Genomic DNA, 25744 nt, shown 5'->3' on the forward strand with positions numbered 1-25744 from the left:
ACGTTTCGGGCAAAAGCCCTTCATCAGGAATAAGAAAGCCACCTTGTCCCTTTTTGGAATGTAAGCTGGGATGTTTGAGACCTGTCGATCCTGACCCTATTCTCACACAATGTTCAGTGATGTGGGGGTTTCTAGAACGAGGCAATGAACAATGAAGAGGAGTAGGAATTCCTGCTGATCTTTTATTTCACATGAAGGTTTAACCTCGGCAGTGCAAATAGAGTCATAGGGATGCACAGCACGGAAACAGACCCTCCGGACCAACTCATCCATACCGACCAGATATCCCAACCCAATCTAGTCCCACCTGCCCATATCCCTCTAAACCCTTCCTATTCATATACCCATCCAGATGCCTTTTAAATGTTGTAATTGTACCAGCCTCCACTACTTCCTCACAGCTCATTCCATACACGTACCACCCTCTGCATGAAAACATTGCCCCTTAGGTTTCTTTTATATCTTTCCCCTCTCACCCTAAACCTATGCCCTCTAGTTCTGGACTCCCCGACCCCAGGGAAAAGTCTTTGTCTATTTATCCTATCTTTGCCTCTCATAATTTTATAAACCTCTATAAGGACAGCACGGTGGCACAGTGGTTAGCATTGCTGCCTCACAGCGCCTGAGACCTGGGTTCAATTCCCGACTCAGGCGACTGACTGTGTGGAGTTTGCACGTTCTCCCCGTGTCTGCGTGGGTTTCCTCTGGGTGCTCCAGTTTCCTCCCACAGTCCAAAGATGTGCGGGCCAGGTGAATTGGCCATGCTAAATTGCCTGTAGTGTTAGGTAAGGGGTAAATGTAGGGGTATGGGTGGGTTGCGCTTCGGTGGGTCGGTGTGGACTTGTTGGGCCGAAGGGCCTGTTTCCACACTGTAAGTAATCTAATCTAAAAAAGGACACCCCTCAGCCTCTGACGCTCCAGGGAAAACAGCCCCAGCCTGTTTGGTCTCTCCCGAAAGCTCAAATCCTCCAACCCTGGCAACATCCTTGTAAATCTTTTCTGAACCTTTTCAAGTTTTAGAACATCCTTCCTATACAAATGCCTTCTTCACTATCCTATCTATCTGTGACTCTACTTTCAAGGAGCTATGAACCTGCACTCCAAGGTCTCTTTGTTCAGCAACACTCCCTAGGACCTTACCATTAAGTGTATAAGTCCTGCTAAGATTTGCTTTCCCAAAATGCAGCACCTCGCATTTATCTGAATTAAACTCCATCTGCCATTTCTCAGCCCATTGGCCCATCTGATCCAGATCCTGTTGTAATCTGAGGTAACCTTCTTCGCTGTCCACTACACCTCCAATTTTGGTGTAATCTGCAAACTTACTAACTGTACCTCTTATGCTCACATCCAAATCATTTATATAAATGACGAAAAGTAGTGGTCCCGATCCTTGTGGCATTGCCCAAGTCAGCACAGCCCAGGAATTGAAACTAATTCCTTCCCCTTGTCCCAGTCAGGCTGATGGACGGACCATCTGTCCTGTTGATGGGAAGGCAGTCAGTGAATGAAATAGAGATATTCCAGCATGGGAATAGAGCAGGATGGAGGTATTGATGTAAGAACTAACCTACCACAGGGGTCCAACCATGTGGAGGTAAGTCTGGAGGAGCAGGGGACGTACTACTCCTTCTCTTGGTCCACAAACAGTGCTACAAAGAATCCTTTCTGATGAATCCATCTCTTCACACATTCTTACAGAGCCCATTACACAATTGGCAGCTTCTGAGACTGATGATGGTTAGTCTTTGAGCTCGAACCAACAAAAAGACTTCAATGTAGCAGCAGTTTAGACCAATCAAGGAAACACAAATTTGAAGGCGAAGACTCCAGGAGCAGACTGGTGACAGCTTTTCGAAAAGGAAGTCAAGAAAATTGAATTCTCACATTCCTTTCTGCCTGTACTGCTTTCTGTTCAAGGGAGGAATGTAATAGATGAGAAAAGGATAAAGAGCATTCTGCAAAAGGCAAAGATGAATACAATAGCCTTTATTGTCACGTGCAATCAATGGGTGCAGTGAAAACTCTCGGCACCATCGTGGGACAGAGTAGCGAGGTACAGATACTGGAAGTGGTGTTACAGAGTAAGAAAAGTATAGGTAAGCAGGGGAATAGAGCTTAGAAAGTTTTCCAGAAGGTGTCTGTGCCCATCGGACACGGAACATGAAGTAACGCCACCTCCAGGCATCGGCCCACATTCAGACCCTCTCCGCAGCTGCTCCAGCACTCAGCCCCAGTCCGTGCTCACCCTGCTGCTGTAACTCTGGGACTCAGTCCACCATTCGGCCCCAGTCCGTGCTGACCCTGCTGCTGTCACTCTGGGACTCAGTCCGCCATTCGGCCCCAGGCCGTGCTGACCCTGCTGCCATTACTCTGGAACTCAGGCTGCCATTCGGCCCCAGTCCGTGCTGACCCTCCTGCCATTACTCTGGAACTCTGGCAGCCATTCGGCCCGAATCAGTGCTGACCCTGCTGCCTTCAGTCTGGGACTCCGTCCACCATTTGGCCCCAGGCCGTGCTCACCCTGCTGCCATCACTCTGGGACTCAGTCTGCCATTCCACCCAGTCGTGCTCAACCTCCTGCTGTCACTCTGGGACCCAGTACGCCATTCGGCCCAGTCAGTGCTCACCCTGCTGCCCTTAATCTGGGACTCAGTCCGCCATTCGGCGCCAGTCTGTGCTGACCCTGGTACTGTCACTCTGGGACTCAGTACCCCTTTCCGCCCCAGTCCATGCTGACCATGCTGTCATCACTCTGAGACTAAGTCTGCCATTCGGCCCCAGTCCGTGCTGACCCTGGTACTGTCACTCTGGGACTCAGTCTGCCATTCGGCCCCAGTCCATGCTGACCCTGCTGCCATCACTCTGGGACTCAATCTGCCATTTTTCCTCAGTCTGTGCTGACCCTGTGGCTGTCATTCAGTGACTCAGTCCGCCATTCGGCCCCAGTCCATGCTCACTCTGCTGCCGTCACTCTGGGACTCAGTCTGCCGTTCGGCCCCAGTCCGTGCTGACCCTGCTGCCATCACTCTGGGACTCAGTCCGCCATTCCACCCAGTCCGTGCTCAACCTCCTGCTGTCACTCTGGGACTCAATCCGCCATTCGGCCCAGTTCGTGCTGACCCTGCTGCCATTAATCTGGGACTCACTCCGCCATTCGGTCCGAATCAATGCTGACCCTGCTGCCTTCAGTCTGGGTCTCAGTCCGCCATTCGGCCCCAGTCCGTGCTGACCCTGCTGCCGTCACTCTGGGACTCAGTCACCCATTCGGCCCCACTCTGTGCTCACCCTGCTGCCATCACTCTAGGACTCAGTCCGCCATTCCACCCAGTCCGTGCTCAACCTCCTGCTGTCACTCTGGGACTCAATCCGCCATTCGGCCCAGTCCGTGCTGACCCTGCTGCCTTCAGTCTGGGACACAGTCTGCCATTTGGCCCCAGTCAGTGCTCACCCTGCTGCTGTCACTCTGGGACTCAGTCCGCCATTCGGCCCCAGTCCATGCTGGCCCAGCAGCCGTCACTCTGGGACTTAGTCTGCCATTCGGCCCCAGTCCATGCTCACTCTGCTGCCGTCGCTCTGGGACTCAGTCTGCCGTTCGGCCCCAGTTCGTGCTGACCCTGCTGCCATAAGTCTGGGGATCAGTCTGCCATTCGGCCCGAACCAGTGCTGACCCTGCTGTCCTCAGTCTGGGACTCAGTCCACCATTCGGCCCCAGTCTGTGCTGACCCTGCAGCCGTCACTCTGGGACTCAGTCCGCCATTCCACCCAGTCCGTGCTCAACCTCCTGCTGTCACTCTGGGACTCAGTTTGCCATTCGGCCCCAGTCCATGCTGACTGTGCTGCTCTCACTCTGGGACTCAGTCCGCCATTTGGCCCCAGTCCTTGCTCACCCTGCTGCCATCACTCTGGGATTAAGTCTGCCATTTGGCCCCTATCCCCATGCTGACCCTGCTGCCATCACTCTGAGACTCAGTCCGCCATTCGGCCCCAGTCCGTGCTGACCCTGGTACTGTCACTCTGAGACTCAGTCCGCCATTCCGCCCCAGACCATGCTGACCCTGTTGCTATCACTCTGGGACTCAGTCTGCCATTTGGCCCGAGTCCATTCTGACCCTGCTGCCGTTACTCCTGGACTCAGTCCGCCATTCGGTCCAGACCATGCTGACCCTGCTGCCCTTAATCTGGGACTCAGTCTGACATTCGGCCCGAGTGCATTCTGACCCTGCTGCCATCACTCTGAGACTCAGTCCGCCATTCGGCCCCAGTCCGTGCTGACCCTGGTACTGTCACTCTGAGACTCAGTCCGCCATTCCGCCCCAGACCATGCTGACCCTGTTGCTATCACTCTGGGACTCAGTCTGCCATTTGGCCCGAGTCCATTCTGACCCTGCTGCCGTTACTCCTGGACTCAGTCCGCCATTCGGTCCAGACCATGCTGACCCTGCTGCCCTTAATCTGGGACTCAGTCTGACATTCGGCCCGAGTGCATTCTGACCCTGCTGCCATCACTCTAGGACTCAGTCCGCCATTCGGCCCCAGTCCATGCTGACCCTGGTACTGTCACTCTGAGACTCAGTCCGCCATTCCGCCCCAGACCGTACTGACCCCGCTGCCATCACTCTGGTACTCAGTCTGCCGTTCGGCCCCAGTCCGTGCTGACCCTGCTGCCATCACTCTGGGACTCAGTCACCCATTCGGCCCCACTCTGTGCTCACCCTGCTGCCATCACTCTAGGACTCAGTCCGCCATTCCACCCAGTCCATGCTCAACCTCCTGCTGTCACTCTGGGACTCAATCCGCCATTCGGCCCCAGTCCATGCTGACCCAGCAGCCGTCACTCTGGGACTTAGTCTGCCATTCGGCCCCAGTCCATGCTGACCCTGCTGCTCTCACTCTGGGACTCAGTCTGCCATTCGGCCCCAGTCAATGCTCACCCAGCTGCCATCACTCTGGGACTCAGTCTGCCGTTCGGCCCCAGTCCGTGCTGACCCTGCAGCCATCACTCTGGGACTCAGTCCGCCATTCGGTCCCATTCCCTGCTCATCCTGCTGCTCTCACTCTGGGACTCAGTCAGCCATTCAGCCCCAGTCCCTGCTAACCCTGCTGCCGTTACTCCTGGACTCAGTCCGCCATTCGGTCCAGACCATGCTGACCCTGCTGCCCTTAATCTGGGACTCAGTCTGACATTCGGCCCGAGTGCATTCTGACCCTGCTGCCATCACTCTGAGACTAAGTCCGCCATTCGGCCCCAGTCCGTGCTGACCCTGGTACTGTCACTCTGAGACTCAGTCCGCCATTCCGCCCCAGACCGTACTGACCCTGCTGCCATCACTCTGGTACTCAGTCTGCCGTTCGGCCCCAGTCCGTGCTGACCCTGCTGCCATAAGTCTGGGGATCAGTCTGCCATTCGGCCCGAATCAGTGCTGACCCTGCTGTCCTCAGTCTGGGACTCAGTCCACCATTCGGCCCCAGTCCATGCTAACCCTGCTGCCGTCACTCTGGGAAACAGTCCACCGTTCGGCCCCAGTCCGTGCTGACCCTGCTTCCGTCACTCTGGGACTCAGTCACCCATTCGGCCCCACTCTGTGCTCACCCTGCTGCCATCACTCTAGGACTCAGTCCGCCATTCCACCCAGTCCGTGCTCAACCTCCTGCTGTCACTCTGGGACTCAATCCGCCATTCGGCCCAGTCCGTGCTGACCCTGCTGCCTTCAGCCTGGGACACAGTCTGCCATTTGGCCCCAGTCAGTGCTCACCCTGCTGCTTTCACTCTGGGACTCAGTCCGCCATTCGGCCCCAGTCCATGCTGACCCAGCAGCCGTCACTCTGGGACTTAGTCTGCCATTCGGCCCCAGTCCATGCTGACCCAGCAGCCGTCACTCTGGGACTTAGTCTGCCATTCGGTCCCATTCCCTGCTCATCCTGCTGCTTTCACTCTGGGACTCAGTCTGCCATTCGGCCCCAGTCAATGCTCACCCAGCTGCCATCACTCTGGGACTCAGTATGCCATTTGGCCCGAGTCCATTCTGACCCTGCTGCCGTTACTCCTGGACTCAGTCCGCCATTCAGCCCCAATCCGTGCTGACCCTGGTACCGTCACTCTGGGACTCAGTCTGCCACTTGGCCCCAGTCCCTGCTCACACTGCTGCCGTTACTCCTGGATTCAGTCCGCCATTCGGTCCAGACCATGCTGACCCTGCAGCCATCACTCTGGGACTCAGTCCGCCATTCCGCCCCTGTCCCCGTGCTGACCCTGATGCCGTCACTCTGGGACTCAGTCTGCCATTCGGCCCCAGTCCCTGCTCACCCTGATGCCGTCACTCTGTGACTCAGTACCCCATTCCGCCCCAGTCCGTGCTGACCCTGCTGCCGTCACTCTGGGACTGAGTACCCCATTCTGCCTCAGTCCGTGCTGACCCTGCTGCCGTTACTCCTGGACTCAGTCCGCCATTCAACCCCAGTCCGTGCTGACCCTGTTGCCGTCACTCTAGGACTCAGTCCGCCATTCCACCCAGTCTTGCTCCACCTCCTGCTGTCACTGTGAGACTCAATCCGCCATTCGGCCCAGTCTGTGCTGACCCTGGTACAGTCACTCTGGGACTCAGTCTGCCATTCAGCCCCCGTCCGTGCTGACCCTGCTGAAGTCACTCGGTGACTCAGTCTGCCATTCGGCCCCAGTCCGTGCTGACCCTGCTGCCGTCACTCTGGGACTCAATCCGCCATTTGGCCAAGTCCATGCTCAGCCTGCAGCCGTCACTCTGGGACACGATCACCCATTCAGCCCCAATCCGTGCTGACCCTGCTGTCATCACTCTGGGACTCAGTCCGCCATTCGGCCCCAGTCCGTGCTGACCCTGCTGCCGTCACTCTGAGGCTCAGTCGTCCATTCGGCCCCACACCGTGCTCACCTGCTGCCGTCACTCTAGGACTCGGTCCGCCACTCCACCCAGTCCGTGCTCAACCTTCTGCCGTCACTCTGGGACTCAATCCGCCATTCAGCCCCAGTCCGTGCTCAACTTCCTGCTGTCACTCTGTGACTCAGTCCACCATTCGACCCCAGTCCGTGCTGACCCTGCTGCCGTCACTCTGGGACTCAGTCCGCCATTCCGCCCCAGTCCCTGCTCACCCTGCTGCCGTTACTCCTGGACTCATTCTGCCATTCGGTCCCAGTCCATGCTGACCCTGCAGCCATCACTCTGGGACTCAGTCTGCCATTCGGTCCCATTCCCTGCTCATCGTGCTGCTCTCACTCTGGGACTCAGTCCGCCATTCCGCCCCTGTCCCCGTGCTGACCCTGCTGCCGTCACTCTGGGACTTTGTCCGCCATTCCCCCCCAGTCCCTGCTCACCCTGGTACAGTCACTCTGGGACTCAGTCCCCCATTCCGCCCCAGTCTGTGCTGACCCTGCTGCTCTCACTCTGGGACTCAGTCACCCATTCGGTCCCAGTCCGTGCTGACCCTGTTGCTGTCGCTCTGCGACTCAGTCCGCCATTCGGTCCCAGTCCATGCTGACCCTGCTACCGTCACTCTGGGACTCAGTCTGCCATTGGGCCCCACTCTGTGCTCACCCTGCTGCCGTCACTCTAGGACTCAGTCCTCCATTCCACCCAGTCTGTGCTCAACCTCCTGCTGTCACTGTGAGACTCAATCCGTGGTTTCGCCCAGTCCATGCTCACTCTGCAGCCCTCAGTCTGGGACTCAGTCTGCCATTCGGCCCCAATTTGTGCTAACATTGCTGCCATCACTCTGTGACTCAGTCCACCATTCGGCCCCGGTCCGTGCTGACCCTGGTACAGTCACTCTGGGTCTCAGTCCCCCATCCCGCCCCAGTCTGTGCTGACCCTGCAGCCATCACTCTGGGACTCATTCTGCTATTTGGCCCCAGTCCTTGCTGAAGTTGCTAGTATCACTCTGGGACTCAGTCCGCCATTCAGCCCCAGTCCGTGCTGACCCTGCTGCCGTCGTACTGGGACTCAGTCGTCCATTCGGCCCCACACCGTGCTCACCCTGCTGCCGTCACTCTGGGACTCAGTCCGCCATTCGGCAAGGTCCGTGCTCACCCTGCTGCCATCACCCTGGGATTAGGTCTGCCATTCCGCCCCTGTCCCCGTGCTGACCCTGATGCCGTCACTCTGGAACTCAGTCTGCCATTTGGCCCCAGTCCGTGCTGACATTGCTGCTATCACTCTGGGACTCAGTCTGCCATTTGGCCCCAGTCAATGCTCACCCAGCTGCCGTCACTCTGGGACTAAGTCCGCCATTTGGCCTCAGTCCGTGCTGACCCAGCTGCCATCACTCTGGGACTCAGTCCGCCATTCGGCCCCAGTCTGTGCTGACCCTGCAGCCATCACTCTGGGACTCATTCTGCCATTCGGCCCCAGTCCTTGCTGAAGTTGCTAGTATCACTCTGGGACTCAGTCCGCCATTCAGCCGCAGTCCGTGCTGACCCTGATGCCGTCACTCTGGAACTCAGTCCCCCATTCGGCCCCAGTCCGTGCTGACCCTGGTACAGTCACTCTGGGACTAAGTCCTCCATTCAGCCCCAGTCCATGCTCACCCTGCTGCCATCACTCTGGGACTCAGACGCCCATTCTGCCCCAGTCCATGCTGACTCTGCTACCGTCACTCTGAGACTCAGTCGTCCATTCGGCCTCACACCGTGCTCACCTGCTGCCGTCACTCTAGGACTCAGTCCGCCATCCGGCCCCAATCCTTGCTGAAGTTGATAGTATCACTCTGGGACTCAGTCCACCATTTGGCCCCAGTCCGTGCTGACCCTGGTACTGTCACTCTGGGTCTCAGTCCCCCATTCCGCCCCAGTCTGTGCTGACCCTGCAGCCATCACTCTGGGACTCATTCTGCCATTCGGCCCCAGTCCTTGCTGAAGTTGCTAGTATCACTCTGGGACTCAGTCCGCCATTCAGCCCCAGTCCGTGCTGACCCTGGTACAGTCACTCTGGGACTAAGTCCGCCATTCAGCCCCAGTCCATGCTCACCCTGCTGCCATCACTCTGAGACTCAGTCGTCCATTCGGCCCCACATCGTGCTCACCTGCTGCCGTCACTCTGGGACTCAGTCCGCCACTCCACCCAGTCCGTGCTCAACCTTCTGCTGTCACTCTGCGACTCAATCCGCCATTCGGCCCAGTCCTCGCTCACCCTGCTGCCATCACTCTGGGACCCAGTCTGCCATTCGGCCCCAGTCCTTGTTGAAGTTGCTGCTATCACTCTGGGACTCAGTCTGCCATTCCGCCCCAGTCCGTGCTGACCCTGCTGCCATCACTCTGAGTCTCACTGCCATTCTGCGCCAGTCTGTGCTCAACCTCCTGCTGTCACTGTGGGACTCAGTTCACCATTCAGCCCCACTCTGTGCTCACCCTGATGCCGTCACTCTGGAACTCAGTCTGCCATTCTGCCCCAGTCCGTGCTCAATCTCCTGCCATCACTCTGGGACTCAGTCCGTCATTCGGCCCCAGTCCTTGCTGAAGTTGCTAGTATCACTCTGGGACTCAGTCCACCATTCGGCCCAGTCTGTGCTCACCCTCCTGCTGTCACTCTGGGTCTCAGTCCGCCATTCTGCCCCAGTCCATGCTGACCGTGCTGCTCTCACTCTGGGACTCAGTCCGCCATTCAGCCCCAGTCTATGCTAACCCTGATGCCGTCACTCTGGGACTCAGTCCGCCATTCAGCCCCAGTCTGTGCTGACCCTGCAGCCATCACTGTGGGACTCATTCTGCCATTCGGCCCCAGTCCTTGCTGAAGTTGCTAATATCACTCTGGGACTCAGTCCGCCATTCAGCCCCAGTCTATGCTGACCCTGATGCCGTCACTCTGGGACTCAGTCCGCCATTCGGCCCAGTCAGTGCAGACTCTGCTGCCGTCACTCTGCGACTCAGTCCGCCATTCGGCCCAGTCCGTGCTCAACCTCCTGCCGTCACTCTGGGACTCAGGCTGCCATTCCGCCCCAGTCCGTGCTGACCCTGCTGCCATCACTCTGGGACGCAGTCCGTCATTCGGCCCCAGTCCTTGCTGAAGTTGCTGCTATCACACTGGGACGCAGTCCACCATTCGGCCCCAGTCCTTGCTGAAGTTGCTAGTATCACTCTGGGACTCAGTCCGGCATTCGGCCCCAGTCCATGCTAACCCTGCTGCCATCACTCTGGGACTCATTCCGCCATTCGGCCCAGTCAGTGCAGACTCTGCTGCCGTCACTCTGCGACTCAGTCCGCCATTCGGCCCAGTCTGTGCTCACCCTCCTGCCGTCACTCTAGGACTCAGTCCACCATTCTGCCCCAGTCCGTGCTGACCCTGCTGCCATCACTCTGGGATTAAGTCTGCCATTCAGCCCCAGTCCATGCTGACCGTGCTGTTCTCACTCTGGGACTCAGTCCGCCATTCAGCCCCAGTCTATGCTAACCCTGATGCCGTCACTCTGGGACTCAGTCCGCCATTCAGCCCCAGTCTATGCTAACCCTGCTGCCGTCACTCTGGGACTCAGTCCGCCATTCAGCCCCATTCTGTGCTGACCCTGATGCCGTCACTCTGGGACTCAGTCCGCCATTCAGCCCCAGTCTATGCTAACCCTGCTGCCGTCACTCTGGGACTCAGTCCGCCATTCAGCCCCAGTCTATGCTAACCCTGCTGCCGTCACTCTGGGACTCAGTCCGCCATTCAGCCCCATTCTGTGCTGACCCTGATGCCGTCACTCTGGGACTCAGTCCGCCATTCAGCCCCAGTCTATGCTAACCCTGCTGCCGTCACTCTGGGACTCAGTCCGCCATTCGGCCCCAGTCCTTGTTGAAGTTGCTGCTATCACTCTGGGACTCAGTCTGCCATTCCGCCCCATTCTGTGCTGACCCTGATGCCGTCACTCTGGGACTCAGTCCGCCATTCAGCCCCATTCTGTGCTGACCCTGATGCCGTCACTCTGGGACTCAGTCCGCCATTCAGCCCCAGTCTATGCTAACCCTGCTGCCGTCACTCTGGGACTCAGTCCACCATTCAGCCCCAGTCTGTGCTAACCCTGCCGCTGTCACTCTGGGACTCAGTCCGCCATTCAGCCCCAGTCTATGCTAACCCTGCTGCCGTCACTCTGGGACTCAGTCCGCCATTCAGCCCCATTCTGTGCTGACCCTGATGCCGTCACTCTGGGACTCAGTCCGCCATTCAGCCCCAGTCTATGCTAACCCTGCTGCCGTCACTCTGGGACTCAGTCCGCCATTCGGCCCCAGTCCTTGTTGAAGTTGCTGCTATCACTCTGGGACTCAGTCTGCCATTCCGCCCCAGTCCGTGCTGACCCTGCTGCTGTCACTCTGAGTCTCACTGCCATTCTACGCCAGTCCGTGCTCAACCTCCTGCTGTCACTGTGGGACTCAGTTCGCCATTCAGCCCCACTCTGTGCTCACCCTGCTGCCGTCACTCTGGGACTCAATCTGCCATTCAGCCCCAATCCATGCTGACCCTGCTGCTGTCACTCTGGGTCTCAGTCCGCCATTCCGCCCTTGTCTGTGCTGACCCTGCTGCCGTCACTCTGGAACTCAGTCCGCCATCCTGCCCAAGTCCGTGCTGACCCTGTTGCTGTCACTCTGTGACTCAGTCCGCCATTCGGCCCCAGTCCGTGCTGACCCTGCTACCGTCACTCTGGGACTCAGTCCGCCATCCTGCCCAAGTCCGTGCTGACCCTGTTGCTGTCACTCTGTGACTCAGTCTGCCATTCGGCCCAGTCTGTGCTCACCTTGCTGCCTTCACTCTGGGACTCAATCTGCCATTCGGCCTCAGTCTGTGCTGACCCTGCTGCCGTCACTCTGGAACTCAGTCCGCCATCCTGCCCAAGTCCGTGCTGACCCTGTTGCTGTCACTCTGTGACTCAGTCTGCCATTCGGCCCAGTCCGTGCTCACCTTGCTGCCTTCACTCTGGGACTCAATCTGCCATTCGGCCCGAATCAGTGCTGACCCTGCTGCCTTCAGTCTGGGACTCAGTCCGCCATTCTGCCCCAGTCCTTGCTCACCCTGCTGCCATCACTCTGGGATGCAGTCCGCCATTCGGCCCCAGTCCTTGCTGAAGTTGCTGCTATCACTCTGGGACTCAGTCTGCCATTCGGCCCCAGTCAGTGCTGACCCTGCTGCTGTCACTCTGGGACTCAGACCGCCATTCGGCCCGTGCTCACTCTGTGCTGCTGCAGTACCTCAGTCCGCATTCTTAGTCCTGCCTGGATCCCAGTCATGACTTGTCTCCCTTGACTCCATTTTCCAGTTAAAAGTAGAGTTGGTCGGAGAAAAGAATACTCCAAAGAGGGAAAAAAGCAGAAGGAGAAGGAACTGGCAAGCAGAGGAGCTCCAACTGGAGTGTCTTACTCTGCCCCCACCGTGTCTGGTTTGGTCTGGAAACGTTAGATTGCTCTCTCCACAGATGCTGTCTGACCAGTTGTGATTTTTGCTCTGACTGGTGTATTTTTCTGCCAGTAGAATATCACTTCAACACTTGCACCTTGAGGCACCGACGTGCAGCCAAGACATCTCAGGATCTCCATTGAGAATGTGGGACTCTATCATCTGATTAACAGAATAAATGTCCACACAGGACCAATAGGAAACTCCAGTGTTGTATTCTGATTTTCAAAGCCATTTGAAAGAACAACTTTGTTCTGCAGGCAATTGCAGGCCTTAATGAGGGACTAAAGATACTTATTCACTACGTTTTGGAGTTGTGAATATCTCTGCAACAAAACGTTCTCTATCCTGTATTTTTCCACTGTGTCACTTGGGTGGAAGTGCCAGTTGTGTGAGTGCAAGAACTTTGGAATTCTTCTGCAGGCTTCTCATTTTAGGCTTGACTGTGCTGTTTAACTGCTAACAACTGAATATCTGATTTGGGAATCGCACTGAGATAGTTATATGTACTAATTTTATCTTTCCCTACCCCCACACTACCACCTAACTGCGGTAGTGGTTATATTTTTCCCAGCACCTATGTTGTGTGTGTGCAGTCTGTACTCATTCTATTGAATTCTTGTTGCTCCAGTTTGCTCCAAAGATGTGCACATCAGATGACTTGGCCGTGCTAAAATGTCCATAGTGTTAGGTGCATTAGTCAGGGGTAAATACAGGTTAGGGGGTTGGGTCTGGGTGGGTTACTCATCGGAGGGTCAGTGTGGACTTGTTGGGACAAAGGGCCTGTAGGGAATCTAAGCCAATCTAATTTAACTTTAAACTTTTCAAAGGAATTCCATGTTTCCATGAGCTTGATGATCTGGTTTCATAGGCTTCGTTTGAATAAGCGCTTTCGTGTTTTCTTGCCTTGCTGATGAGTTCCGCTTCCAGCCTCCAGCTACCACCAACACAACGATTTGTGCATGTTTATGGTCCACTTGGATTGAAAGAACTTTCTCTTTGGTTTGATCTTATTAGTTATTGTCGTATTTCTTCTGATGGGCTTTTTCTGAGGGTTGAAATATTTCGCCAAACATATCATGCTCATGTTAATGTTCTCTGTACGTGATGGCAAAGAATTATTGAGTATAATTCACTTCTGCCTGGACTGCTGTGAAACCATCCACTCTGCCTGAAACTTCAATCGGATTAAATTTATTTTGAAAGATGATACCACCTCCTTGCACAGTTGAAGATCTTGATTCTGTGGCCACTTGACTGGCTGTGGAAACCTGCGAGTTTTAATTTTCTTTCATTTTGGATTGAATCTTGCTTCCTGGCAGTGCTCTGACTAACCCCTCTGGGAGGAACTGTCAGTGCAGTTTGCTGTTCCTGCATCTCCTGGGCAGGCTCCATGCAATTAGTAGGTGGCTTTACTTCTTCTTTATCTTGTTCAAGACAGAACTGATTCTCCTTAAAAGAGACAACTGGGTTTCCAGGAACAGTGTCCCCAGTGCGTTAGTTTAGGAATGTCCAGATTTTGACATTTGAGTAAATGAAGGGCTTGTATGCTGCTTTCCTTCTCTGTAATTACAATCTGAAAGAGCAAACCACTGCCTGGAATGCTCTCTGGTGGCTCAATATTGCCTTCTTTGGCAGTTCCTTGAATGTATTGCTTCCAGTTTCTGGCTTGACAGAGATGGGAGGGCCCATGTAATGTGAGGGCTGATGTATTTTCAGTGTCTTGTAACTGATAGATACCGAAAGCTTGACAAGCAGTCATGCTTAATAAAGCATCATAATGATTAAGAATTATCGAGACTGATTACTAAACTTAGTGATCTCAGACTAAGCCCCACTCTCTGCAACCCACAGGCCACAATCAGTGAAGATTGGGGACAATATTTCATCCTCACTAACACTCAACACTGGAGCCGCCCAGGGGTGCGTACTCCGCCCCCTCACTGTATACCCATGACTGCGTCGCCAAATACTGGACTAATGCCATTTACAAGTTTACTGATGACACCACCATAGTTGGTCAAATCTCAGATGGCGATGAAACAGACTACAGACGGGAGGTGGAAGACCTGGAAAAATGGTGCATTGAGAACAACCTAGCTCTCAATGCCGGCAAAACCAAGGAACTCAATATTGACTTTCGGCGGGATGTTACTCATGCCCCCCTACACATTAACAGCACAGAGGTGGAACGAGTGGAGAGTATCAAGCTCCTGGGAGTGGTCATCCACAACAAGCTTTCTTGGACTCTTCATGTGGATGCACTGGTTACAAAGGCCCAACAACATCTCTTCTTCCTCAGGCAGCTGAGGAAATTTGGCATAACGGTGAGTACCCTTGCCAACCTGAATAGGTGCACTAACGAGAGCATTCTGTCTGGATGTATCACTACCTGGTATGGGAACTGTACCATTCAAGATCGGAGATGGTTACAGAGAGTGGTGAACTCAGCCCGGACAATCACAAAGGCCAACCTCACATCTCTATGATTCATCTACCAGGCCCGCTGTCAAGGAAAGGCCACCAGCATTCTCAAAGATCCATCCCACCCTGGCAATGTTTTTCTACAACCTCTACCATTGGGGAGAAGTCTGAACACACGCACCAGCCGGTTTTGAAACAGTTTCTACCCTACTGTTGTTAGAATACTGAATGGACTCACCAACTCTTAACATTCGCCTGGACCTGTGCCTTTAACTGCACACTGTGCCTTCGCATCCTCACTGCATTTTCTTAGCACTTGCTCCTCCCCTTCTCTGGATGGGTATATGAATCGGAAGAGTTTAGAGGGATATGGGCCAAGTGTTGGCAAATGGGACTAGATTAGGTTAGGATATCTGGTCGGCATGGACGATTTGGACCGAAGGGTCTGTTTCCATGCTGTACATCTCTATGAACTCTATAACTCTACTAGGAGGAATCCAAATCCAGAATTGCAAACAACGAGAGAAAAACTAGGGTAAAGCTACAGCAATAGCACATATAATTAAACACAGGCTACAGTAATCTGTGAGGAGTCCCAGTAGCGTGGAAGGTCAAATGACAAGATGAGCTCTTCCTGGGAGATGTGACGTTTCCCCAATAAAAATTCAACTTCCTTTAAAGTACAGACCTTCAGGTTGAATTTTGGCACTCAGAGATTTGGGCAATTGGAAACTAACCTGGTTTTAAATTGGAGACTGGAGAAAATGTATTAATCCTTTCAGATGCTACTCAATGGTTAAGGCCAGGAATCATCAGACCATTGTCCAAACATTGGTGCATTCAGAGTAAGAGCCAAACGTGCGCTACACTTTGCTACAATGGAAAGGTGATTACAGAGAGCATATATGTACAGTAATTGAATTGAATTTATTGTCACATGTACTGAGGCACAGTGCAAGGCTTTATCTTACGAGCAATTCAGGCAGATCACGGAGTTAAGTAGCATAGATGGTATGACAGAGTTTCCTTCACACATACTCAGTAGTAATGGCCAGAGTAGAGATACAACTGCCCTTACTCAATAATGATGCTGATAGGGAGAGGTGAACGGAAGAGGAAGTGGGCCGTGGTGGTCACAAGCAGATACATTAGACTGTGCTTCGATTCAATGTCACCCTGTGAAAGGCAATCCAACATATGCAATGAATGCGTTATTGTATCTAAACCATTTCAAATCACTTTGAGATTATAAACGCAGCTGGCACTCCTTCCATTCCCCGCTAGTGTCCAGCGCTGCAGCCTCCTGTCCCATAACAATCCCAGTGTATCCTGTGCTGAGTGTTAAGGCCAATATTCCCTCGAAGCAGCAAGTCTGTGCATGTGCACAGCCATTCCGAGATTCCTCATATAGTGATCAACATTGGCACAATGACTGAGGCATTGACTTCCAATGTGTGTGTGTGTGTGTGTGTGTGTGTGTGTGTGTGTGTGTGTGTGTGTGTGTGTGTGTGTTTAACGTGCGCAGCATTGCATTGGACCCTTCCTAATGGTCCCTAGATATTCAGATGCATCACATACTCAGTTTGCAGGTGATGTTGTCGCAATGACAATGGGGCTTTACTCCCCTCCAACCCTTCCAGATATACCAAAAAGACTATATTTGGGATGAAAGGAGCAGGCACAGGCTATTCAGCCCCTCTCCATCATTCAGTGAGATCTCACCTGATCTGATTGTGGTCTCAACTCCTCTCGGTGTCTGAACCCCACAAATTTTTAAATTCCACCAGCTGCAATGGTGAGACTCTAAGGTGATGCTCCTTTAAGATCTGTAGATCTATCAACAATTTTGATACCAGGGAAAGACTTGCAGAGTTATGGGGCATTTCATGACCTCTGGACCTCCCAAATCATGTAACAGCCATTGAAATACAGTTACTATTGTAATATAAGAAACCCAGCAACCAATTTACACACAGCAAGGTAACACAGATGACCTGTCCTTTGTAGTTAGATGATGAATGTGGAACATCAGACAGAATGCGCCTGAACTTTGTTGACAATAAAAGAGATTTCCTGAGCACTTCTGGAATACTGTGTCCAGTTCTGTTCGCCCTGTTATAGGAAGGATATTATTAAACTGAAGAGAGTTCAGAAGCGATTTACCAGGATGTTGCAGGGAATGGAGGATTTGAGTTATAAGGAGAGGCTGAATAGGCTGGGACTTGTTTTCCTGGAGAGTAGGAGGTTGAGGGGTGACCTCATAGAGGTTTATAAAATGATGACGGGCATAGATTAGGGGAATGGCAGGTGTCTCTTCCCTAGGGTGGGGTATTTCAAGACTTTGGGGTATATTTTCAAGGTGAGAGGAGAGCTATTTTAAAAAAGACATGAGGGGCAATTTTTCTTATATGAGAGTGGTTCATGTGTGAATTGAGTCCAGAGGAAGCAGTGGATGCAGGTACAGTTACAATGTTTAAAAGACATTGGGATAAGTACATGAATAAGAAATATTTGGAGGGATATGGGCCAAGTGCAGGCAAATGGAACTAGATTAGTTTGGGAATATGGTCTGCATGGTCTAATTGTGCCAAAGGGTCTGTTTCTGTGCTGTATGACTCTATGAAAGATGGGTAAAAACGATTCATATTTGTATAGCATCGTTCAAGATGTTGTTGGATCAAAATCCTGGGATTCCCTTGCTAAGGGCATTTGTGGGTCAGCTCACAGCACATGGACTGCAGTGGTTCAAGATGGCAGCTCACCACCACCTTCTCAAGGGGAAAATAGGGACAGGCAATAAAATGCTGGCCCACCCATTGGTGCTTACCATCCGCAAGTGACTAAGTTTTAACAAGTCATTCTGAACATTTGAAGAATGGTCTATTTGGGCTGAATAGGGGAAGAAGGAACATTGGAAACTGTGCCTTGGGTAGTTGCAGATTGTAAAGATATACAGTTGTAGCTTCTCTTCTGAACACTGAGATTTACTGTACTTGGTATAATGCATGTCTCCAACTCCTCAGGAGTATCTCTTTGATGATTCTGTACCTCACAATTGACAAGAACATAAGTGAATGTTGATAGGAAATGAAACCCTTACAGGATAAAAGGGTGACCAAATACATATTCTTCTATTTTAATGGCACAAAAACAGGTTTGAGGTAATTATAGTTCGTGGCAAATTGAAAACATGTGATACCTCTCTCATATTCAGAAACAATCACTGGGCTCTAATCTCAGATGATGGCAAGAATTGATGGAATTTAAACATCGAAGGGCAGCGAGGTCCATTGCAGTAGCAATGACTGCATAGTCATGATCTGGTTTAAGGTGGGTGATTCGGAAAATCAAAATGAAGCCTCCTTTATAACTACATTGGGTAGATATTGAGCTTAGCTTGCAGGACTTGTTCTATTGATGATTCTAAGAATTGGACAATGATAGAACACAGAAGATGACCGCTCAGCCCCTTGTGTCAATGCTGACCCATTGGTACAGCTTCCCAGTGTCACTCCCCTATGCTTTCTCCATCAACCCGTTATTAACTTTTCACCTCGAGGTGCTGATACAATCCTCTTTTGAATATTAACTACTTAATTTGTTTCCAGCCACTTTTCAGGACCCTTTGCTGCAGAAACTAGCATCTTCGTGCTTCTAGAAATGAGTTGCTCCCTGCTGTCTCTTGGTGCTGTCGGGTTGGCTGAAGGATGTCTGGTTTGAGAGATTTGCTGTGAGGGGCTTAGAAGGTGGCCAGACAACCCAGTAGTGGAAAGGATAGACCATGTTGTTAGATTGATATTGGCCTCCCACACCCACCAGGGAGGGATGGAGTGACTTGAATCTGTTGATGGGCAGGAGGGAATCACAGAACTATTGTGGTGCAGAAGGAAGCCATTCAGCCCATATTGTTTGCACTGTCTCTATTACATAGTGCCAATCTCCTGCCTTCCCCTGACCCCCCCACCCACTGGAGTGTAGGAGATTGAGAGATGACCTAACAGAAGTTTATGAAATAATGAGGGTATTGAAAGAGTTAATGGGAGGTATCTTTTCCCTAAGATGGGAGCTTTCAAGGTTAGAGGGGACATTTTTAAGGTGAGAGGAGAGAGATTAGAAAAGACATAAGGAGTAATGTTTTTACACAGAGAGTGGTTTGAGTATGGAATAAACCTCCTGCGGAAGTGGGGGATATGGATATGGAAGATATAGACTGTAGGGAAATAGATGGTGACATCTTGCAAAATGTCCATATTACAGAGGAGGAAGCGCTGGATGTCTTGAAACAGTTAAAGGTGGATAAATCCCCAGGACCTGATCAGGTGTACCCGAGAACTCTGTGGGAATCTAGAGAAGTGATTTCTGGGCCTTTTGCTGAGATATTTGTATCATCGATAGTCACAGGTGAGGTGCTAGAAGACTGGAGGTTGGCAAACGTGGTGCCACTGTTTAAGAAGGGTGGTAAAGACAAGCCAGGGAACTATAGACCAGTGAGCCTGACCTCAGTGCTGGGCAAGTTGTTGGAGGGAATCGTGAGGGACAGGATGTACATGTATTTGGAAAGGCAAGGACTGATTAGAGATAGTCAACATGGCTTTGTGCGTGGGAAATCATGTCTCACAAACTTGATTGAGTTTTTTGATGAAGTAACAAAGAATATTGATGAGGGCAGAACGGTAGATGTGATCTATATGGACTTCAGTAAGGCGTTCGACAAGGTTCCCCATGGGAGACTGATTAGCAAGGTTAGATCTCACGGAATACAGGGAGAACTAGCCATTTAGATACAGAACTGGCTCCAAGGTAGAAGACAGAGGGTGGTGGTGGAGGGTTGTTTTTCAGACTGAAGGCCTGTGACCAGTGGAGTGCCACAAGGATCGATGCTGGGTCCTCTACTTTTTGTCATTTACATAAATGATTCGGATGCGAGCATAAGAGGTACAGTTAGTAAGTTTGCAGATGACACCAAAATTGGAGGTGTAGTAGACAGCGAAGAGGGTTACCTCAGATTACAACAGGATCTGGACCAGATGGGCCAATGGGCTGAGAAGTGGCAGATGGAGTTTAATTCAGATAAATGCGAGGTGCTGCATTTTGGGAAAACAAATCTTAGCAGGACTTATACACTTAATGGTAAGGTCCTAGGGAGTGTTGCTGAACAGAGAGACCTTGGAGTGCAGGTTCATAGCTCCTTGAAAGTGAAGTCGCAGGTAGATAGGATAGTGAAGAAGGTGTTTGGTATGTTTTCCTTTATTGGTCAGAATATTGAGTTGGGAGGTCATGTTTCAGCTGTACAGGACATTGGTTAGGCCACTGTTGGAATATTGCGTGTAGTTCTGGTCTCATTCCTATCGGAAAGATATTGTGAAACTTGAAAGGGTTCAGAAAAGATTTTACAAGGATGTTGCCAGAATTGGAGGATCTGAGCTACAGGAAGAGGCTGAACAGGCTGGGGCTGTTTTCCCTGGAGCTTTGGAGGCTGAGGTGTGACCTTATAGAGGTTTACAAAATTATGATGGACATGGATAGGATAAATAGTCTTTTCCCTGGGGTGGGGGAGTCCAGAACTAGAGGGCATAGGTTTAGGGTGAGAGGGGAAAGATATAAAAGAGAACTAAGGGGCAACCTTTTCAAGCAGAGGGTGGTATCTATATGGAATGAGCTGCCAGAGGATGTGATGGAGGCTGGAACAATTGCAACATTTAAAAGGCATTTGGATGGGTATATGAATAGGAAGGGTTTGGAGGGATATGAGCCGGGTGCTGGCAGGTGGGACTAGATTGGGTTGAGATATCTGGTCGGAATGGTTGTGTTGGACTGAAGGGTCTGTTTCTATGCTGTACATCTCTATGACTCTAGACTCTAATTACAATGTCTAAAAGACATTTAGATGGACAAATGAATAGGAAAGGTTTGGAGGGATATGGGTCAGGAGCAGGCAGGTGGGACTGGTTTAGTTTTTGATTATGTTCAGCATGGACTGGTTGGACCGAGGCGTCTGTTTCCTTGCTGTATGGCTCTGTGACTCTGATCATTTTTGTCCAAACAATCATTCGATGCTCTCTTGAATTCCTGAAACAGACTAAATGCACCTGGAATATTAAAACCTGGGAAATTTTTCAGTGTTTGGTGATGTGGATGGGATGGAAAACCCATCTTCCTGGGCATCGCCTCACAGTTCAATGGGAATTTTAAACTCCCTGCCCCAACATACTGTTCAGGCTCATGGTCAGGTGGTCAAACGTAAAATGGAAAGGTCTTTGATTGTGAAGGGTATGAATAGTTACTAAACAAAGGTGACAGGATGAAGATAAGGTACAAGTCGGTCATTACACAAGCGAATGATGCAGGAGGATGAATGGCCACCCATGGTCCTATCATTAATGAGGTTTTCCTCGACCCTTAACAGTGAAGTTATGAGAATGACATTTCCCAGGACTACTTTCCTGTTGGCAAGGTTCATAAATGAAAATGCACTGGCAGTGCCTTTCTTTCTTATTCATTCATGGGATGTGAGTGTTGCTGTACGGTCAGCGTATATCGCCCAGCCCTCATCGCTCTCGATAAGGTGGCAATAGGCCGCCTTCTTGATTTGTTGTAATTCTTATGATGCCAGTACAGCCACAATGTCGTTATGGAGGTGAAAGAATGACAGTGAAAGAATGGCAATATATTTCCATTGGATAGCGAGTGATTTGCAGGGGAATTTGCAGGGGGTGGTGTTCCCATGTATCTGCTGCCCTTGTTCTTTCTACGTGGAAGCCTGACGGAGGACCCTTTGTGAACTTCTGCAGTGTGTCTTGTAGGTAGTACACACTGGCGCTACTAAGTGTTGGTGATGGAGAGAGTCAATGCTTAAACTGATGGATGGGGTGATGATCAAGTGTGCTGCTTTATCTTGGAGGGTCTCTTTTAAAACGATTCAACTGTTCACACTCCTTTCCAAGGGGGAAGTTACATAGAGTCTTAGAGATGTACAGCACGGAAACAGACCCTTCGTTCCAACCCGTTCATGCTGACCAGATATCCAAAATTAATCTAGTCCCATTTGCCAGCACTTGGCCCATATTCCTCTAAACCCTTCCTATTCATATACCCATCCAGATGCCTTTTAAATGTTGTAATTATACCACCCTCCACCACTTCCTCGGGCAACTAATTCCATACATGCACCACATTCTACGTAAAAAAAAGGCCCCTCAGCTCCCTTTTAAATTTTTCCCCTCTCACCTTAAACCTATGCCCTCGATTTTCCAAGCAAGCATAACCAAAGATTGTTAATTAGCATTTCTTCAGGAATTGCACCAGTAGCCCCTACAGAGTGTCGATTACTAATATTCTCTCTGTTTATTTATTAATTCTTGAATTTATCATATTTTAGCAAGCAGTGAACCTTTTCCTAACAGCATCCATTATTCTGTTACAGGATCAGGCGTTGGAGGCAATTACCGATCACTTAAGCACAGGCAGCTTGTTTTCTTCAAATCCTGAATGAAGCAGAATCGACAGTCAGTGTCAGAAATCCTCAGCTAATGGAGTGAGATGCCATTTGACCGTGTAGTGTGGATGACATCCTAAAGCTGGAATAACCTCTGTTGTTTTCTGCACACATTACAATGCCCTCTTGACATTTAAGATATCTGCATTTGGGTATCCTGTATCATTTTTCATGAACAGCACCTTGAAGGACTCTCGAACATTGGATAGCAGCTTCATCATTGGAAGAAACATGTTGCTGAAGGAATTCATGTTTATCAGTTTGGCAGCTGTTACATTAACTCAAGCCATCCCTTGGCATGTCAAATGTCCAGATGCGTGTGTTTGTGAAGTTAAGCCTTGGTTCACGCCAAGGTCAATGTACAGGGAGGCTCCAACAGTGGACTGCAATGATTTTTTAATGACTCAAGTTCCCGAAAACCTGCCCGAAGAAACACAGACGCTATTACTGCAGAGTAACAGGATCGCAAAGATCAAACCAGAAGAGCTGGAGCACCTGGTGAACCTGACGGAGCTGGATCTTTCCCAGAACAGTTTCTCCAGGATTGAAGACTTCACTTTGAAGAACATGTTCAATCTCCTGGTCCTCCATTTGGAAGAGAACCAGTTGACCGAACTGTCAGCAGGCTGTTTCTCCGGCCTCACCAACCTTCAAGAGCTGTACTTGAACCACAACCAACTCATCACCATATCCCCCACGGCCTTCTCCGGTCTTGAAAGTCTCCTTCGGCTCCACATAAACTCTAACAAGCTGAGGACCATTGGGAGTGAGTGGTTCGAGCCAATTCCCAGTCTGGAAATCCTCACGATTGGAGAGAACGCAGTAGAAACGATTCAGAACATGAACTTTAAGTCTCTCATCAATCTGAGAAGCCTCGTATTGAGTGGAATGAGCCTGAAGGAAATCTCAGACCATGCCTTCGAGGGTCTGGAGAATTTAGAAAGCATTTCTTTTTACGATAACAAATTGCCTAAGGTTCCAAAGATGGCCCTCCGGAAAGTTCCAGATCTTAAGTTTTTGGATTTGAATAAGAATCCAATCCAAAGGATCCAGCAGGGGGATTTCACAGATATGCTCCATCTCAAGGAGTTGGGCATTAACAATATGGAGGAGTTAATTTCCATCGACAAGTTTGCTCTGGACAACCTCCCAGAGTTGACCAAACTGGAGGTGACCAACAACCCGAAGCTTTCCTACATTCACCCGAGTGCGTTTCGCCTCGTTCCTCAAATGGAAACCCTCATGCTGAACAATAATGCTCTGAGTGCCTTATACAGAAAGACCATCGAGTCCCTTTCCAAACTCCAGGAGATTAGTATTCACAGCAACCCCATCAGATGTGACTGTGTCATTCGCTGGGTGAACACCAACGAAAACCACATTCGCTTCATCGAGCCGCAGTCAACCTTTTGCATGGACCCTCCAGAGTTTAAAAGCCAAAACCTGAGAGATGTCCCATTCAGAGAGATGACCGACCGATGTCTTCCTCTCATTTCTGCCGAAACCTTCCCCTCGCACCTTGACACCGCAGTCTCCGACTCACTTTCCCTTCACTGTCGGGCTTTTGCCGAGCCAGACCCTGAGATCTACTGGGTTACGCCGTCCGGTGATAGACTTCAGGCCGACAGCACATCAGACAAATACAGAGTGCAGCCCGAAGGCACTCTGGAGATGTTCAACATCACAATCAATGAGGCTGGGCTGTACACATGTGTGGCTCACAATCTGGTTGGCGCAGACACGAAAAGTGTGACCATCAGGGTGAGCGGATTCTATCCAGACGATAATGAGAGCATCCAGCTGTATGCACAAGAAGTGGAGGCACACCACATCTTGCTGTCATGGATTGTCACCTCGAATATAATCGCATCAAACGTCACATGGTCAAGTACAACCAGCAACAGCAGCTTGAATTCTGTCTTCACAGCCCGAGTTCCAGCAGGTGTTCACAAATATAACCTTACTCATCTGGAGCCATTCACTGAATATGCATTGTGTGTGCATGTATCATACGTCCAGCTCCACAATAAGATATCCTGCATCAGGATCAGGACCAAAGAAGCCAACTTAGCCACTGGCACCAGCGAGATAAGAGTACAGTCCCTAATCACCTTGACTGTTTGTGTCTTGTTTGTGGCTACAAGTGTCTTGTCCCTTCGTGGGCTCATGTCTACAGGGCAGAGAGTCCAGGTGAAGCAGCGATCTCTGGCGACGTGTGTACAAAAGAACTTGCCGGCCTCAATGAATGGGATTTACCCTCCTTTCCTCAAGCACTGGGAAGCCACTAACAACTTGGGCAAAACTATAGCGGTGGAAGTTCAATCCACCCCACTGGGGCCCTCTCCTGCCATTTGTTGTGAGGGTAACTGAAGCAATCTCATTGCAAAAAAGCTCCACAGACCAAGACAATAATAGACAGGCCTCCTATCACTGTCCAGATGAACAGGCGAACTGAATCAAGAAAGCGACTTATCGCACCTCTGTCTGCTGAAGTGAAGAAATTAAAAAAAGGGATTCTGGATCCTGTCAAGTTTTTTTAGATGGTAACAGTAAGAGGGTAACAGTTCTTGTAGCAGTAAACTCCCTCCTGGTAGAAAACTCCCTTCTCTGTCCAACTGATGTCCACGTGTTCGTCCTGTACTGGTTATGAACTCTGTTTATAAGAGACATATATAGGAATCTGGGAAAGATTAAAACAAAAAAAAAATGGGATCTTGCTGTTCAGAAATGTATCCAATCTCTTATGTAAAACGTTTGTGACCATGTTGATAGAGAATCTACTGTCTTTTTTTTCCAGCCAGGCCACTTGAAGATCTGAATGGAAACCCTGATTCGGTTTACAACAATTTTATACAGGAAAGTATGCGCATATTTTTCTAGGTTCAGATAGTGATGCCACACTCTGTGTTTGAGCCCTCCCTCCCTCCGCCCTTTCCATTGCTCGGATGATGTGGCCCCTTTCAGGACCGCAAAAGGATTTTGCAGTTTTCAGGCAATGCTAGTCTTTTCTATCACTGCACCATTGACCAAACTAATTTTCTGTAGATTTCCGGTACAGCGGACCATTACTGGGCAAAAATGAACGACGGGCGGAAACACAAAAGACCCACGGGGCAATTCTTTTTGTTTGCAGTATTTTCTGAATAAACAACAATGTAGAGGAAAGTTGCAAGTGAAACTTGTCCCAACTCTTTCTTTTCAAACTCGTCCATCTGCTATGTTGTTCAGCACCATTCCAGGTGAAGATGATCTCCTGAGAGTATCCGGTCATTGTGAAGCTACTCATCGACTGGAATAATCAAGTCTGAGGGAGGATATACTGAAAGGTTTTGGTTCTTTTATGTGGGGAACTCTGGGGGCAATGTTAATTGATGGGATCGAGTGCAATGCAGCTTTTACATGTCTCCTGATTTTGCTCTAACAGCAGTCCTGCAAA

At 50.7% G+C, this 25744-nt stretch overlaps 1 protein-coding gene across 2 annotated transcripts; it reads left to right on the forward strand.

The window, feature by feature from the left end:
- LOC132828141 (leucine-rich repeat neuronal protein 1-like) lies at positions 1-25744 on the forward strand. Of its 2 annotated transcripts, none has more exons than XM_060845062.1 (2): positions 1-60; positions 22237-25744. In XM_060845062.1, exon 2 carries the CDS (start codon positions 22480-22482, stop codon positions 24676-24678), a length of 2199 nt encoding a protein of 732 aa, XP_060701045.1. In that variant the 5' UTR covers positions 1-60; positions 22237-22479; the 3' UTR covers positions 24679-25744. The 2 variants fall into 2 exon arrangements, with proteins under 2 accessions (XP_060701045.1, XP_060701044.1); XM_060845061.1 differs by lacking the exon at positions 1-60 and adding an exon at positions 18096-18143.

The sequence above is a fragment of the Hemiscyllium ocellatum genome, chromosome 26 (assembly GCF_020745735.1).
Source record: "Hemiscyllium ocellatum isolate sHemOce1 chromosome 26, sHemOce1.pat.X.cur, whole genome shotgun sequence".
In the NCBI taxonomy this organism is placed as follows: Eukaryota; Metazoa; Chordata; class Chondrichthyes; order Orectolobiformes; family Hemiscylliidae; genus Hemiscyllium; species Hemiscyllium ocellatum.

Bases quoted from the DNA above. Each gene is read 5' to 3' on its own strand.
- LOC132828141 (XM_060845062.1), top strand. From the start codon at position 22,480: ATGAACAGCACCTTGAAGGACTCTCGAACATTGGATAGCAGCTTCATC.